Below are 14,313 nucleotides of genomic sequence, written 5' to 3'. Positions count from 1 at the left end.
TCTGCAGAAGGAATACCGTTTTATCACAACAGCGGACAGCGCTGAGAAAGAAACACAGCAGGGTCGTGAGAACCCCGATTGTTCCACGGTTCTCGCGTGCTACCATGCGGAAAAGCAAACTTACTTGCAGTTTTTGCGGCGACGATAGTTCCCGGCGGCGTTGTGGTTTACGTGCGTTCACGCGTGCTTAAGTACTAGGCAGTCAAGGTATGCGACAATAAAAAAGAAACACCGTGTTGTTTTACATTTTTCTCTATACCGAGTGTGAGACACTGGACAGAGGGATTCGCTGGCGCTTGCGAGACGCGAGAGAACAGAGAGCCTCGACTCGAGTTTCTTATGATCACGAGAGAGCATCGCGTAACCGATTTCTGCCGATCGTGCGTTCGTTCGTGCCGCAAGGATAGGATAATCAGGTACTAGGAACAGCCCCACGAGGTTCCCATCCTCCGATCGAACGTCGAGGATGCTTTTCGTTTTTCGTCGCGTGATCCAATCGAGAAGAACCTTTTCGTTTTCTGTTCTCATCGTAGAAACGGTTTTAAAGACCCGATAAAGCGAACAGCGTCGGAAGCATCGATGAAATTGTTCTAAAATTTAAAGAATTTCAACCCGGCTTATAGATTTTAAAAAGACTAAACAACGATCTGATTAAAATCACCTTCGAAAATAATTGTTCTAGCGCAAAGAATATAGTTCCGAGCACACGCTCTCGAGTGCTTCTCGATTGGAATTGGATAACATGTATATTATGTATACATACACACACATACACACGCACAACTGTATAATACAATTCGAAGAGAAATGTAAAACTCTCTAGTAAAAAGCAGCATTGAATTGCGTCCGTGATCTTTCAAGATCCTTCCTATATCCGATTCTCAAGCTTCGTTTACGGCCCTGAATTAGGGCAGAAGGTTGCGCAAGCGATCGGATAACAGGACGGTCGGTTATCAAAGAATCGGGATTCTTTCGCCTCGCTCCGTATCGACGGGACGGGAACTCGCTCCTAACACTGCCTGCACGAAACATTACGATTAAATATAATACACACCGTATAATAATTACAATAATATAGTATTAATTAAGAAATATTTATGTTAATAGTTATTATTTAACCATGTGTATGGCTCAGTCTATTACGCTAGTCTCATGCAACAACAACAATAAAGATACAACAATATATTTACTCGTGTGTTTGTCATTTAATTCACTTGTTTCATTTTGTCCTCTTTTTCTCTCGTTCCTTTCCCCTCTTATATGTTCCATTTTGTTTGTTCTGCTTGCAAATTGTTCCGTGTATTATACCACGCACACGACCTTTTGCACTCATCAAACACGCACACTATCACTCTCTCACATTCTCGCTCACTCGCATAAACGCACGCACGCTTACTCTCCCTCTCTTTCGATAGAAAAAACTTGGAAATTTGTCAAATATCAATCAACTTCGTTTCACCGTCGTTATATAATATTTTAATATAATATTATATATTGTATAAATACATGATTCTTTACGTTTACGTTCATTTATAAATTTATTTTTTCATTCTTATCTTGACTGAGAGCTCCGAGCATAATAAATAATTCGCGAGCCACGTGAAATCCGGACAGACGCCTGCCACCTGTGTGATCTAAAACACGTCCGCGGCTTTTCAACCTTGTGTCTCTCTTTCTGTGTACGGTGCGTTTCATCTTATCTACGACGTTCAATTGGAAAAATTATATTTACAATGATAAGGCGAGAGGACGCGTTAGACGGGGGGAGCGGCGTTCGTTGTTGCGCGATCACGGTCGTACGAAATTACTGGAAACCGTCGAAAAACATTCTTGCTTAGGAACTATTTAAAATGCGCGCGCGAGCTGCACCAACGGTCGATGAGAACCGACGCGCAACACACGTTGTTTCTCCGTTCCAAATGGGAACAGACAAACAATAATTCGAGGAACGAATTCATCGAGAACGTTCGTTTGTCGGAGAGAATTCAATTTCGAAAAATTAGCGCCGCGGTATTTCCCAGCGTGACACTGATTTGCCGAAAAGAGAACAGCAATGTTGCGCGTCCAAGGTTTTCGTCGATCGCGACGCGATCGCGCGCACCGCGTACAAATCGAATGCCTTTAAACACTAGTCAATAATCCGGCGACAATGTGAAAAAATGATCTTTGCGCATTAATCGTTTGCATGCGTGAGACGTTTGTAAAAAAATGAAAGCGCGCGCGCGCGTAAAAGGAAAGCGGTGTCGGTGTGAGAAAGTAAACGGGGGATTATTATTAATTATTATTATTACGATTGCTCGGACCTGAATTTTGTCACCCGATGGGGAGGCTCGCGAGGATCGCACGTGGCTCGTACTTTTTCTATTTTCATCCAAGCCCTTAAGTAATTATAAAAAATAGTAATATCACAAAAATGGCGCAGGCAGGGCAAGGAAAGGACCAAAAGATTGGGATATTTTTTAAAAGTAATGGCAATGGATCGTTGCCAATTGAAGAGCATGGATCGAGTCAAAGGAGCGGCCACGAACCGATTTTCTCCCGTTCCTGTCCTCTACTATTGACGCATTTTTCTGTTCTCTTCGTCGAGTTTCAACGATTTTCACGAAAAGAAAACTAACAGGCTATTCGGAAACGTTCGTCTCTCTTTTCTCTCTCTCTCTCTGTTTTTCTCTCCTTCCTGCCGGAGATACAAGAACAAGTATAAAATAATCATCTTTCGTGTTTTAGTCTACGGTAACGATAACAAAATATCCTCGCCGATCGTGGAAACCACGATAGACGAGAAGCATGACTTTGTTCCTCCGTCTTTTTTGTCTTCCTACGTTTCTCTATCTCGCCCGCGCTAGTTCATCCAGCCAGTTCTTCCGTTTATTAATAAACTTCAAAGTTTGATTGACAACAGTGACTTAAACGACGTTTCTCAGCTTGACCGACCGCGGTCTGAGCGTGCCGCGACACGCCTCGGAACAAATGTTCTCTGCGCGGTAAAGTTTCTCGGACACCTTTTTTGTTTCGCGAAACGAATGTGAGCAGAATGTAACTTAATAAAAAAAAAAAAAAATTAGATGGTACAGCTTGATACGTCGTAGGAGTTTCTAGAAATCATATCTCGCCGACTTTTACAATGCTTTCACGGTCGCAATACATAATACACATTTTTGTCCACGATTTCGAGGTGTTGATTTTCCGTTTTCTTTTCTTTTTTTTTTGTTCGTTTTCTATACGATTTTCTTTGTTTTCTTCTGTTTTTTGTTCTTCCGCGTCTCCGTTCGATCTCATTGTCTTCGAAAATACCGGAAGCGCAATCTTCGTTATAATTAGTTTAGCGCTCGCCTTTCGGACTTGCCCCGAGTAAATGAAAAGACGGACTGGAATGACGCACAGTCTTGCGCTCCGGATTTTTGAACACGAAAGAGCCCGAGACGAAACGGTTCGTTTCGTAAGGAAGATGATATACGTGCATGGTCTATAATCCGCAGAAAGAAATTCGTACCTTAATCCGGTCGCTTTTTTCTCCCCACCCGTGTTTTCTCTGACCACCTGTCGCAATAGATTTCACGTCATAGATTCGAAAACTCTGTGAATCGGTTGGTTACTTGTTTCTCTTTTTTCTGTCTGTTTCCCTGGAAAGTCGCGGTGAGTTCCGCGACATGATTTCCTCGGCTCGTTAAACAACAATTAAACTCCGAAGAGACGGTACCAAAAGCGAATTTGACACATTTACCCTATACAACTCTCGGTGTAGATAACAAAATCGTCCGCTCTAAAAAAAAATCGTTCATTATCTATTTACACTAATAATGCTAATTTGATCCTAATATAATATCTTTAACAAAAATGAGAGGGGGAGGGGGTGGCAATAGTAATCACAAGAAAGAATGGTCTGTCAGTTAAAAACACCGTAATCCTCTGATATACATTAATATTAATAACAGTAATATATATATACATATATGCTTCATATGTACGTATATATTAGACAAAGTATTTGAAATATTCATATTCCGCGTACACGAAAAAAAAGAACGGCAAACCGGACCCTGCCGTGTAACCTAATATCACAATGTCAGCGCGCGCATGGTAGAGAAGAAGAAAAAGTTCACGAAAGCAAGCAGAAGAAGAAAATTACAAAAAGAAAAAAAAACAGAACAAAAGAAATGGTAATTTTGGTTCGTTAATCCGAACGGAATGGCACTTTTCTGCGTTGTCATTGTACTCGACTCGTGTGTGTCTGTTTCTCTGCGTCTGTATGCGTGTGTTCTTCAACGTATAAAAATACAATATTCTCAAGAACCTTCTGTACACTATGAAATTTCTAATAACATACTCTCTTAGTCTGTAGCTCTATATCAAATAAGTAGCCTATTCTTTGTCCTTCCTAATAGCTCTACGCAAAACTCATTTTATTGGTAGAGTGTCTCTTGCACACTTCGTTCTCTCTCTCTCTCTCGAACAAATTATCGATACACTATATATTATCAATAGAAATTTGTTTCATCACAGCAGTTTAGCAACCTCTATAACGTGAGATCTATATGCTCGTTTGATTTCTTTCTTCCGTTTTATCTATCTCGTCCCTTCATCAATGTTGATGTTAGCTACATTTGTTTACGCCTTTCGGTTTATCCATTTTTAGTTTCTATCGCGCGCGTTTTCCCGTTCGATTGAAACGGGAACGCTGATATATGTCGCGATTATTAATGAGCTGGCTTTAAGCGTCGACGAACGCCAGCCCTGAATTCTTCGTCTTCTTGTCACGTTTCGATACGCGAGAATTAAACACTTAAACAGTGTTACACAGCGCTAACGGAAACGGAGTGTACAGCGTGTAGGTTTTACTACTTTAAGGTATCATTTGTTTTACCATTTAATTGCGGTTCAGCGTTGCAGTACGATACCTTCACTTTAAAGTGGTCGGTGACCCCAACACAATTCCTCCCTCCCTTCCCTCCCGCCCGCCCCCCTACCCGCCCACCCACTCGTTACGTTTCGGCCCATCACGTTACTTTGTCGTTCTCATATGTAGATATTTTCGTTTTGTTGCTGGTTCCTCGTACCATCCTCGCTTCGATATTTATTTTTTACTTTTTATTCCTTTTTTGTGTTCCCGCTTATATAGCTTGCCGGCTGCACAGCTAATGACGCGCGTATTGGTTCCCCCGAGAGCCTAACGATGACCATAACACGGTAACGACAACGATGTTGATGAGAAGAGGCCGTGGTTTCACCCACCCACCCTGTCCACCCATAGTTCTGTTTCCCGCCCAACCCCGTTCGGCCTGCCCCGTTAAGCGGCCTTCTGAAAGAGACACAGTACTTCGTGTTATCTTCCTCGTTCAACTGACAAGGCCATCCCCAACTCAGAAATCAAGAAATCTTTGAAACCTTGGCGATACTTACTATCCCTGATAGTTTGAAAAGATTCAAAATATTGTTCATTATGCAATTTACGTACACTACACGAATTCCCAAAGCTTCATACATTTCTGAATTTCCGTTCCGATTCTAGCCGTCCTTTGAGCAAACGTTCTAGGCCAACTTACCGCATTTAGGGCGGGCTGCTCAGACACCATACATACTATGGAGTCGTTCACTGAGCTGTGGTGGGAACTGATCTAAGAATCGTTTCCAATTCTCCGCACCAATTTGATTTTTGAATCCATGTAGGATCTGTTCAAAGAAACGAGCACGGTTAATTATAGGGAGCAGTGCGACACAGGAAGAAGTTAATTTATAAAGTGCCTAATTACAGTACCTTTTCGAACATGTCCTTAAGATCGTCCCTTGGTGTAACCCAAGACGCAACAGCATCGCAGAAGAAGACAAAATCGGGCACAACTCCTGCAGGATTCACCGTGATCATCTGACACATACCTCGGAATGCCGAGTCCTTTTCTTCATTGTCTCTTATGCTCCGCAGGGAAGTGCACCTGACAAAATATTTTTACACATTACATAGTTCCGACGTTTACACACTCGAGGCAGAAGGTATACTCATTGCGAGTAGATCAAACGGTGAACATTGCGTATACAATATACAGCACAAGTCTTTCGTAAACTCTGGATAGAACAGATTTCTATAGAACAATGAGCAGCTTCCATGAATGTACCTTCTTCCTGGTTAGTATAGTCGGTTACATTCGTGAGAATGTGATTACAGTAAAAATGACAACTAGTCACTTCATATAATATCCATTCCCACAAGTTATACAGAAAGAGATTCTTATAAGTAACATTTAACGAGGCAAAACTTGGCTTTATTGAGGCCAGTCCCGTAATTTGCTTCCTACGTTCTTGTTTCTTTAAAGAGTGAACTAAATTGAAGAAAAATAAATGAACATTAGAGACACTTTGTGAACAGTACTAATATTAAACGTCTTTCATAAAGCCTCACTCTATTGCTCCAAAATACTGCATTGGAACGGCACGACTGGCAACATACAAAATCGTACGATCTCCGTAAGGTTTGGTTTACATTTGACATCTCTTTTTCTCGTTTTCGATCACTTATCATTCATAATTCATAGCAAAATAAAAAATAGTAAGTATCAGCGATAGTTATGATCACAGCAAGAATTGCAGCTAAGAGAGTGTATTTGATTAATATTAATACTGTGTTATTCGTAACATGCAAAAGGACGCTTCTGACTGAAACTACCTATACACAGTGAAAATATGTGGAGAGAAAAAAAAAGAGAAAAATACGTTTCTAGTTTTCGATGCAAGGCAATAATACATAGGCGAAAAAATATTACACAGACCTAAAAGTGACAAATGTAAACCTACCCTGGTCTCTCATTACTGCATAATTAAGAGCCCATAACATACTTGTACGATGGTAAATGAAGGTAATTTACAGGCTGTATTCTCTAACATTGGTCATCATTTTTCCGGTAATCGGAGTAATCAAGTAAAAAGATGTTCGAAACAAAAGTAAATCATCAGCCATTGGTCTGCTACACGTGGTGGCTTTTAAAAGTTTACGAGAAATTATTATTTCGATAAAGCGTCAAGGTGACATTGACCTTTTTTTATGGTACCATATACTGCATATATCAAAGTGACCACGACGTTTTATTAAAAAAACCAATTTCTTGGAAATTTTTAGAAAAGTTAGAGTTGCGACAAGCCGAGGGCTACCAGTTTTAACTTATGTTGAAAACAATTTCTTCGTTGATCATCGGAAATTCTTGAAAAATGTCGGTCAATCTTAGGGGATACACCCTGCATACAATATAAACAATTGAATGTAAAATCTCGTTAAAGTACTGCAAAAACCATTGGGCAAGTTTAGTCGGGCCCGCGTTATTGTCGTGGAGAGTCTATTTTCTTGAAGTTCGTTTGAAAAAAAAAAAGGAAAAGAATCAAAAACTCATTATGGACTCGATTGCAATAGTGACCATTGCTACAATCATATTCTTGCGCAAAAGTTCTTAGCAGCCCCTGATGCAATGTACTGAATAATCGGGATAAATATATAATAATAAAGTGCTAATAAAAATAGAAGGTAATATAATAATTAATAGAATATAATAATAAAGAAATTTACACACCACTGTCGAACAAACTCCTGTAACATGGGGGCGACGTCGTGGGGACACACATAACCTAGGCGACCGATCGTTATGGCTACGGTTTCATTTTCATTTCGGTAAGTAGACAAGTGAAGTGTAGTGAAGTGACCGGAAACACAAACAATAAGACAAACTGATAGCGAACCAACGATATCAACTCAGGCGAACATGTTGTCGTTTAGAAACTTTCAATTAACTTGTAATCAATCATTTAATCAATAATAATCAATTTAATATTAACAATCAATAGAGACAGTGGGAACAGAGGTGAGAAACATATGAGATACCGACAATGAACATAGGCAATACCGTGCTATTATAGCTGCTGAAACAATAATAAAAATTAGATAGCAGCGTGCGAGCCCATGATTCGATAAAAACCGACATGAGTATGATATCTCTACTGTTATAAGTATATACAGGATAACCCCGAGTTGGTGGTGCAATCTGTAAAGTAGTGAATTGGCATAAAAAGCTAAGTCTTCATTATCATCGTCACTTATTTTTTCATGTGAATTCACACTTTTTCGGATTGTACCCCCATCCCGGGATCACCCTGTATATGTATAGATATATATATATAGTATATCAATACAAACAAGAACAACCAAGAAACACAAAACTAAAATTTTTGGTCGTGAGTTTAAGGCCAATTTAAATATAACACTGGTCGAAACAATATCTGGGGCTTATAGATGCAAGCAATAGTATAATACTGAATCGCAGTACGTTTTCATGGCAGTAACAGCCATATAAAGCCTGCAGGCAATCGCACACCACTAAATTAGGTCCAATGTACAGATACTAATTATTTAACCCGCTGATAAAACGTGCAAGCGTGGCCATGTGAAGAACCACCCGAAGTCGTCAATCTGTGTGGTCATTACCTTCAATAATAATCATTTACAAGAAAATGCACCTAAACTTAAAAAATGCCACCGAATGCTGAATCTAACGTGAGGACTTTTCTTTTGTTCATATATTGTGGGAGACTTCTCATTGAAAACAAAAAAAAACAAGTTATCGTTGCCTAGAGGATCCGTGACTACCAACTGTACAAGTTTCACTTTTTTTCTCCGTTATAGATCGTAACAGTTAGCGTAAAACACGATGCCACAAATGAAAAGTTTCCCCTCATGTGCAGAGCATACTTCTAAGAAAAGGTATGTTACTTCTACGATATATGGGTGAACAGTAATTAACATAGTCGATGTTATTGCATTACTCAAAAAATGATAGTTCGCTACTCATTACCCCCTACCATTTAAAAGTATGCTCCATATGCTATGCTGTGTAAAAGAGACTATACGTTTTGGAAATATAGTACAAAATACTCACCCGTATTTTCTAACAGTGTTTTTGGCGTATTTGGTCTATTAATTATTTCGATTAGTTGAGACAATATTAATGAGATATATACACTTGTGTCAGATCCTACGGACAAAAGAAAAAACGATGCATCAGTATTATGACAGTAAGTATTTCAGAAATATTTCGAAGGACATTTACCGAGTTTAATGGCTATTTCGCCGATTGCCCACGTCGCATTGTTGCACACTGATATAAATTCTGGATTCAAGTTCTGTCCAAGTATAGGCATAAATTCCGCTGCAATAAGATGAAACTTAAGTTAGTCTACGTTTCAACTTAGATTTAAGACTGAATACAGTCGAATCTTAACGAAGCATTCGCATACTCAAACCTGAACTACAAATAGGCGCACGAATAATTGCATAGTACTCACGTATACATGGGAGAACGTGTTGGAAGCAGGCTTTTGTAAGATCTCCTAGCAAGGCGAAGCTACTCTGTCTAACTTCAGGCATAGCGTCTTGCATACATTGATACAATAGTTGCATTACATTGCTGTTCATTACTAAGCGTTCCATATGACCATCCAAACCTTCAGCCAATCCGCTAAGAAGGTCTAATGCAACAATCATAAAATCTTTGTCAGGCGCCTCAAACTGTTCTGGGCTCTGAGTACTTGCTATGTGTTGATTTAGCGTCTGCTCTACGAGGGATACACATCGCCTATCAAAAAACAAATGCATGTAAGCGTTTGAAATACTCAAAGATACGAATTCCAAAGATTGACGGAAACACTCACTTATAAACTGGTTCGCAATAAGGAAGAAAACCTGATCGCAACGCTGTTGCGACCGAAGAAAGACATTCTAACAGTGGGAAGAGGTCTTTGTCTTCGTCTTTCAATACATTCCACTTGTTAATTAGCGGCGGCATGAGAAGGTTAATGTAATCTGGCTTATTAAGATGGTGTCCCACTGAATCAGCAAGCGTACCAATCGCGTCGTATAATATTAAAAGATTTTTGTGTTGGTATTTGCCTGAAAGTGGAGATCTAAGTTAACCAGGGGCATCGAATTTTTGCAAATATGTTTGCAACAATATGCTTACCGAAAGCAAAAACAAGTGTTTCGAGAATAAATCCAAGGTACGGGACTAATTCTGTGCATGCTTCCTCCTCTAACGTTGCAAAAGCAGAACATGCCGCTTCTTGAACACGTTTATTGCCATCAAGTACCCTTTTAAGTAATTCGGTCATTAAAGGCTTCAAATGTGTGTCGTGTGGCTGCGCGCAAACCCAATGCGAGTAACGACTCAATGTCCAACATGTGATAGAGCGTACCAATGCCTTTTTGTCACTCAAACAATTAATTAGATATGGAATTAACTCAGACAAGTGTGGAATCATGCCACCCATGCAACCTGTAACAGACAATTGTACATTGAATTAGAAATCAGGGACATGGGAGACTATTTTATAAACTCACCTTCAGCGATAGCTCCCAGTGCTAATATTCCAGACTCTTTGATTTCCCAATCCTGATGGAAAAGCGTGTCCTTTAAAATTGGTATTAAAAATGGTAACAGGTCATCTCTGAATACATTTGCTAACATGTCCAATGCAGCAGCTGAACATTTCCTCAAATTCCAATCACTAAGAGTCGATTCATCGTCACATCCATCTTCGGGGTCTATGTCTTCCTCGTCACAACCACCATTCTCATCTCCATGTTTAACCAGACCGACATGGTGTGAATGATGTGTTTTCGACTTGTGAAATCTAGGTCTGATATCTTCCTCCCTATCCGGGATCATTTCATCCTCTTCCACGTCTCCTTTCAGGAGTATTACATCTATTTCAGAGTATTTCATACCTCTCACCTATGAGCATAAATACATAAATTTAGGCAATCGAATTACCACATGTTTTAGCAATTTTTTCGTACAATCAATCACTTACTAATATAGGTATTAAATTAGTTAAATGTGGTCCAAGTGTGCTTTTACAAATCCGTTGTTCTGCCAAGGAGAGCCAGAATTCACAAGCTTCTAAAGCAACTCCTTCATCCGGATCCTGAGTCCTCATTAGCATATATTCTATTATATTGTGCATATGTGGTATTAATCTATCCATTCGAACTTCAAGCAACATAACCAAAGCTCTAAAACAGATAACATATCATAAGAAATGATGACAAACGATCACTTTATAATAATCTTACTGATAAAGAGACTTGTAACACATACCTGCAAACATTTTTTCTGACTTCAGGATCATCGTCATTAGCTAAATGGAAGAGGTTCTCCAGGAAGCTATCTATGTGAATCATAAGAGCCTGTGTACGGTTAACAATAAATTGATTAACACAGGCAATAGCGTGTGATCTAATTTTTGGACTTGAATGTCTGAAAAATTGCAGGAATTTTGGAATCAAAACATTTAAAGGTCGATTAAGTGCATCTGAATCTAAGATTTCCGCCGAATCTTCGCAAATCTTTTGAAGAGCGCCAAATGCACCTTCGCAAACATTTAAATCTTCTGAATCCAACATCTGACAAAGTACTGGCAGGAGCTCTGGCCATGTGGCCAAGTTACCTGTTCAAAAATGAAAACTGAATTAGTATTCCAAACAATTATCGATCTATGATTATATTATTCTTCGAAGTATACATACCTCTGGATGCGACAGTAGTTATTAAAATACCAACAGTTGCCCGGATCAATGGAGATGGGTCTCCAACGGCTGACAGGCATTCTTGCTTTATAAAATTTGTAACCTCAGGTAAAAACGTATCGAAATGAGCTTTAACATTATTTTTCAATATCAGTCCACTAAGAGACCTCGTGGGTTCATCTTAAAATACAAGAAGCAATTAGGAGGTTGTACATACAAAACATGTTGACAGAAGCATACACCTTATATACATACCCTCTGAAGTAAGTTTTGTTAAAACAAAAATAAGATAATTGTTGAAATCTGGAAATTTATTTAATTCCTCCAATTTCTAAGGATGAATTGTTAAGAAAAATATAGCAGATATAAAACACACAGTGTTAAATGTTTAATAACAGTTCACATGCTTTGAAGAAATTGTCGATATTATTCATTTATATAACACCTGTAATTATCTGTAACAACTTTTGCTGTTACATAATAAACATGGAAAATGTCTTAATCCTCAACACAATAAAAAAAGAAACAGGAATATATTGTAGAAGCTTTGTGTCATCAAATATTTTAGATTTAAGAAAGTTTACATTCTGATTATATCGGGACAGCCTAATTAAACAATTGGAAAAATTATGTAGACTGCGACGAGCTGATAATGATAACAAACTGATGTCCAAAACTCTAAACAACAATATCTATCAGCTAGAAACATATGACTTGCAATAGTTTTGCTCCACGATCACCAATATAAACACGGGATACGTCGCGCGCGCGAGATCGTATGTACAAATACAGTATAAATATCAAAGGAGAGAGTGAGAACGAGACAGAAAAAAGCTATAGAAAAAATTCAAGTTGTCCTAACTGTACATTTTCGTAGCAGCTGTAGTTCACGACAATCAGACTTCAAGCCGAACTTGTTTGCGCGCAACTTTTCTCAGAGCCAGTTTAATTAACATTATGGCCGCGACTATACGCAAAATTTATCGATTACAAGCGTGAAGAAAAACAAACTCGACAGTAACGTTAACGGCATTTCGGACGCGGCCCGCGACAGCGATCCCGGTTATCATTCGCATACACTGCCGTTCAAAAGTAACCGAACACTCACATGTCCCCGATCACCTGGAAATCTAACAGATGCAATTCCTTCGAACAACTTCCTCTATTACAATTCAAATCTGAACGATGCTCAATAACAAGTGAAATGGACAAAATTATTCTAGCGAACTATCAAACGAAAACTTCAAATCGATAAACATCACAGGCTGGTGCGGTTCAAAATTGCGGAACGAGTTCGACAAAATAGCTAGGACCAAGTGGCCGTGGTCTGAAAACCATCTGTGGAGACAATCGAAATCGAATTAGACGGAATTTCAGGCGAAATTGGCGGAAAACCTAACGTCCTGACGATAACCGATCACGCAATCGGCATTAATTTCATGAGAAAGCGTTTATACATATTGTCACACCGTTATAATGCCGTTCATTTGAATGCGCTAGGTGTCCGGATGGTACTTATGGACGGTAGTGTATTTCTTGGCGCTTGAGCAGAGCTCACGTGTTATTCGAGAAAAAGCTACGAACTTCTGTCGGTGTCTTTTCTCATCGTTCCTATTAGGCCGAGAGATAAGGACTCGCGGAAATGAAGGAAATCGTTGCGAACCTAATCGGTTTGAGAAAATGATAAAAATTCGTGTTTGTCGTGGGACGGTGTCCTAACAGCTTTTCAATCGAACCGTGGACGACAAAAAAGAGGGTCCGTGACAGGCTGCGCAAAAGCGCGCCGAACGTTTCCGTGCCCTGGGCTTTGCGGAACGGCTCGGTAGCCTTGAAATGACTTCGGACACAGATCTGTCGATTTTCTAACGAAATTAAACGATAGCGATCGAAATAGCAAGTTTCCACGGGGAAAAGCACGCCCCTCGATCGACCTATCTACCCGCTTCTTCACTTGTGTTACCGCGACGCGGATGTACTCACCGGGAACGAGAGATCCACGAACGTATTTTTCACAGCACGGAACCGTTTCGATACGAATTAAAAAGGATACTTCTTGCACAGCCCGCTGAGTAGCCGTGTCCGGGCTGTGGGACTCCTTGAGGAGTGTCAAGATTTGTCGAAGTCCGTCTTCTTGCGGTTGCCACGCCATTTTCATTGTGTTTTTCAACAGCACCACTGAACGCAGCCAGCCTTCTCTGACCTCGCAGATAAACGGAAACTCCCCACGGTTACCCCCACCACTGCGCCACGAAAGCATTGGAATACCGGCTAATGACACCAGGATACCTCGGCTAAATTTTTCCCGACCGTGCCTTATAGCGCCGGTTTAATATTTCAGTGTGATTCCGCGAATAATCAGCATTATTTTGGAATCGTACACCGATTTCATATAATTCATACGGACAGACAATTGAATGTTTTCAGGGCTTAGCAGACGAACACTTCCGGCGACAGCAGAGACATCGATCGACTTATGGCCACGAACGTAGGCTCGAATGAAATTTCAAACGTATTGGACATACTACATAATCTTTTGCACAATTGGCCAATGTTTATAATGCAATTAATGATTCACGATTATTACCGAGGCATTTCGTTATCAATAGTAATTCATGATTATGGCTGTACTTAAGCCGTAGTTGAACGAAGCAAACGAAAAACTTCAGTCCGATTAATGTACAACAATGCTGATTCGAATGGGTGAATGTTAAAATCATAAATTATTGGGCATTTCGAATGTAACGATCACGTTTAAC

General features: G+C 39.7%; 1 protein-coding gene across 2 annotated transcripts; it reads right to left on the bottom strand.

Annotated features, from left to right (window-relative positions):
* Positions 1–4,980: 4,980 nt before the first annotated feature.
* Tnpo (transportin 1) lies at positions 4,981–13,780 on the bottom strand. 2 transcript variants are annotated; one of them, XM_078178941.1, is made up of 15 exons: positions 13,608–13,780; positions 11,813–11,888; positions 11,558–11,737; positions 11,130–11,478; positions 10,843–11,044; positions 10,370–10,763; positions 9,993–10,304; positions 9,685–9,922; positions 9,319–9,608; positions 9,084–9,182; positions 8,913–9,008; positions 7,554–7,629; positions 5,756–5,930; positions 5,544–5,670; positions 4,981–5,299 (listed from the first exon to the last, which is right to left on the bottom strand). In XM_078178941.1, the coding sequence occupies exons 1-14, from the start codon at positions 13,710–13,712 to the stop codon at positions 5,563–5,565; spliced, it is 2,700 nt and encodes an 899-aa protein (XP_078035067.1). In that variant the 5' UTR covers positions 13,713–13,780; the 3' UTR covers positions 4,981–5,299; positions 5,544–5,562. The 2 variants fall into 2 exon arrangements, with proteins under 2 accessions (XP_078035067.1, XP_078035068.1); XM_078178942.1 differs by having other exon boundaries at positions 4,981–5,296.
* Between the last annotated feature and the right edge of the window lie 533 nt (positions 13,781–14,313).

Source organism: Augochlora pura, chromosome 4 (genome assembly GCF_028453695.1).
Source record: "Augochlora pura isolate Apur16 chromosome 4, APUR_v2.2.1, whole genome shotgun sequence".
Lineage (NCBI taxonomy): Eukaryota > Metazoa > Arthropoda > Insecta > Hymenoptera > Halictidae > Augochlora > Augochlora pura.
Note: the sequence above shows the minus strand (reverse complement) of the source record. Positions and strands in the feature narration are given on the sequence as shown.